Source organism: Monoraphidium neglectum (genome assembly GCF_000611645.1).
Source record: "Monoraphidium neglectum strain SAG 48.87 unplaced genomic scaffold scaffold02824, whole genome shotgun sequence".
Taxonomy (NCBI): Eukaryota; Viridiplantae; Chlorophyta; class Chlorophyceae; order Sphaeropleales; family Selenastraceae; genus Monoraphidium; species Monoraphidium neglectum.
The window spans coordinates 1-3586 of NW_014010804.1; the positions used below are offsets into that span (position 1 = coordinate 1).

At 64.3% G+C, this 3586-nt stretch overlaps 2 protein-coding genes across 2 annotated transcripts in view; both read right to left on the reverse strand.

Moving 5' to 3' along the window:
* Positions 1–219: 219 nt before the first annotated feature.
* On the reverse strand, positions 220–1684 carry MNEG_11603 (hypothetical protein; the record flags this gene model as incomplete). Its single annotated transcript, XM_014039924.1, has 4 exons — positions 220–237; positions 311–769; positions 1138–1313; positions 1576–1684. 4 exons carry the CDS (start codon positions 1682–1684, stop codon positions 220–222), a joined length of 762 nt encoding a protein of 253 aa, XP_013895378.1.
* A 1305-nt stretch (positions 1685–2989) lies between these two features.
* The window catches only part of MNEG_11604 (hypothetical protein), a gene marked incomplete at both ends in the record, with an annotated part of 2659 nt that continues 2062 nt past the window's right edge, over positions 2990–3586 (reverse strand). Inside the window, 2 exons of the mRNA XM_014039925.1 lie at positions 2990–3131; positions 3375–3500. Coding sequence (XP_013895379.1) covers positions 2990–3131; positions 3375–3500 — 268 coding nt within the window. The remainder of the gene's footprint in view (positions 3132–3374; positions 3501–3586) is intronic.

Sequence of the window (3586 nt, forward strand, 5' to 3'; positions counted from 1 at the left end):
TCCATAAGCTGGGGGGGGGGGGCGCGGGGTGATGACGAGGGGGAGGGGGAGCTTGGTGTTGCACATGGCAGTCCAGGGATGTGCGAGGGTAACTGAGATGGAGAGCCTGCATGCAATCCTCCACGCTGGCCATCGCATGGGACAACAAACGGTCTGGGCGCATGCGCCTTTGGGTGGGATTCTGTGGATTGCCCGCAGCTCGCAGGCGCCCAATCCCCTTTAAGTGTGTCGCATCAGCTAAGCCCAGAGCCCAGGCAGCGCGGGGGAATCGCAGCAGCGCAGGCAGCGGCGCGACGCGTGCGCCACGCACCTCCTGTCCGCGCTTGGCGCGGCCGCCCGTGGACAGCCCCAGCGTGCCCTGCAGCAGCTCCCGCAGCACGGTCACGCGCCGCGCCGCCTCAGCCACTGTGAGGCTCTCCACCGGCTCCAGCTCCTCCGCCGCCGCCGCCTGCCCCGCACGCAGCGCCTTGCCCACCGCCGCCTCCTCCGCCGCGACCGCCTGCCGCAGCGTCGCGGCGTCCTCACGGGGCGCGCGGGATTTGAACGGCTCCTCCGACAGCTGGGGCAGCGGGTCGGTGATCTGCCAGATCGAGGCACCGGCGTGCGGCGCGTCTGCGGCCTCGACGATCTCGTCCACGAAGCCCCAGTCCAGGGCGTCGGCCGCCCACACCAGCTCGCCGCGCTGCTTGGGAGTCAGCTTGGCCCAGGTCTCGCCCTTGGCGCCGCGCAGGTGGCGCCAGCGCGCGTCCCGGCCCGTCAGGCGCAGCACCTGTCGGAGGGTTTAAGGAAACGAGGCAGGGGCGGTGCATGGATGAGGAGAGGGCTTGGCGCAGGGGTGAGCAGGGCGTGGCTTCCGGGGTGGGTTGATCGGGTGAGACGCTCGCTGCCCCACAGTGCAGGGTGCGTGCGGGGATGGGTCCAGGGGCTGCTGCGCAGTCCCACCTCGCCTCAAGCTTCCAGGGGCGGCAGCTGCCACACTACTGCCCCCTCTGATCCTTCCTGAATGCTCCTTCGCAGGGCCTTCTCTTTGTCACGTAGCCAATTACAATCTCGTGTACTGCAGCCACATCAACCCCAGCACCGGTCTCCAGTCGACACCCCCAACCTGGCCCGCACCCCCAGGCCCCAGGCCCCCACCTTGAGCATCTCCTCCAGCAGCTTGGCGCGCTGCTCAGGCCGCATCCTCGGCCACTCCGCCCACAGCTGCCCCTGCCCGCTGGCCGCCGCGCCCTGGCCCATGCGCGCGCCGCCCCTCTCCCCCTCCGCCGCCTTCTTATCCAGCAGCTCGTTCAGGGAGTCGAAAAAGTCCACGTCTGGGTTCAAGGTCAGGGTTGGGGGGAGGGAATCGGGTGGATTTGTTTGGTGCGTCGCACTTCATTTGTACAGAGATTGCCGCAGTATGCCCAGGGCCGTGCTCAGCACCCTCCTCTTCACGGCGGAGCAGCGAATGCGGCTTGCCTGCACCTACGACAAATGGGCCTCAGCTGCCCGCCGCACCGCCGCCAGATAGTTTGACAGAGCCATACAGGAAGGGACCTATAAGGCTCCTGTAATGCTGCGCGCGGCGCAACCCACCCCTCCTGTGCTTGGCGCTGTCGTCGCTGAACTTGAGCCACCGCCCCAAGGCGCGGTAGCCCGCATAGGCAAAGCTGCCCAGGAACAGCGCGTCGTACGGCAGAGCCATGGCGGCAGCTGCAATGGGCAGAAGCTACTCGTGTCGCGGCTACAGGCACAAGGACCTGCGCCACCGTGGGCCAGGCAGGGCGGGCGTGGTAAGCGCGGCGGCAGCAGCAGGGGGCGCACACATCAGCCGCACCGACCGGTGTCAATGGGACCCATACAGCGGCTGCATTGTGGACAGAGTGCTCAAAGATCTCCATTTGCGTATTGAATCTTATCAAAGGCCGCGATGGCCGACCCAGATCAGGTCACTGTCTTCATCATCAAGCAACACGCGCGCTTGCTGCTCACCTAAAGTTACCTATAGATGAATTTGGTCCTCTTTTGGATGCGAGGTTGCGCCAGCCGCCCGACCCGACTCCGCTTGGTTTCTCAGTTCCGGCAGCACAAAGCGATGCTTCAATAAGGTAACAACCAAAGGTACCAAGAAACGATGATTGGGGCCGACCTCGCTACTGTACGGCCGTGTCAAATCCCAAGTCTCCCCCTTGAGCTGGGTCCACTCCCATCACAGACCAAAACATTTACTTGACAATCCGCTGACGGGCACTATGGGTGCACATGAGGGTGAACAGTCCACAAATTGACGCACACTTCCTGATAATTTCTGCTGGACTGCGCTGGTCGACGGCTGCACAGGTCATTTCCTGCGCGCCACCTCAATGCCCACCCAGCTTTCATACCGCATGAGCCTGCGCATGAGCACATGAGACCTCAGCTGAGGTATCCGGTGATCACTGCGTGCGTAATCACTGCGTGCGTAATCAATGCGTGCGTAATCACTGCGTGCGTTACACATGTGATCCAGGCAGAAGAAGCAAGAGATACCCCGGTCGGCACCAGGCGCGCCCCTCCCCCTGAGCAATTGGCAAGCATGGCGCTGGAAGCTTGCACAGACTACGGTATGCCCAGTGACGCCACTGGTAGCTGCGCAAGAGTGGGCAGGCGCACACGAAAGAACGTGATGGCGTGACGAAAGTTTGAGCCAGCAGCCTGCTGGCTCAGCAGTCACCACACGACATCACCTGTGCCGACTGCTGCAGCTGCCTGCGACACCCCCACCACCCAAAAAGTCCCCCATGCAGTATTCGTTGCAACACGAAGCCTGCCACAGGCGCGACTTGCACCGCGCCACCAAAATTGAAGTGCTGCTGCCAGGCAGCCCCGCTTGCGCAAGCACCGTGGGGCTCGGCTAATTGTCTGAAAATGTGATGTCTGAAATGTGAAGTCGAGGGACGAAGTCGAGGGTCTTGTTGAGTGTCTCACTAAAACGCTCATGCTTCCCCGGGGGACACGCCACGCCTGGCGCTCACGCGGCGCCCGCGTAAGTGCAGCCGGCCTGCGTGACGGGCACCAGGGCGGCGGTATCGAGGCGCAGGGCGGTGGCCGCCGCCAGCATGGCATCCAGCTGGGCTTTGGGGGCCACAGGGACACGGCTGAACAGCCAGAAGCTGCGGAGGCACAGGGCGGGGTGCAGGGAGGGTGGGTCAGAGGGGTGGGCGGGGTCGATGCGTGAGGCGGGGCACAAGTCCACAATGGAGGGCAGAGGTGCCATGCCGACCAGGGATTTCCACAGAATAACGAGGCATGCACGCGTGGCAGGCCGATTGCATCGCCAGAATAGGCCATCCGCAACGCTGCGGCCTTGCGCCAGCCTCTGGAGCTGTACCCGCGCGCGCCCTGCAGCAACACACCCGTCGTCATTCTTGAGGGACGGCAGGCAGGCGTCGTTCTCCGTGGCCTGGCTGGGGGCGCCGCCCGTGATGATGGCCCAGTCGTAGCCCAGGGCAGGGGTCTTGCTGGGGCCCACAGCGACGACCCTGAAAGATTCATGTGCGTGCGTGCGTGCATGTGTGTGTGTAAAAGGGAAAGGGAGAGGGAGAGGGAGAGGGAGAGGGAGAGGGAG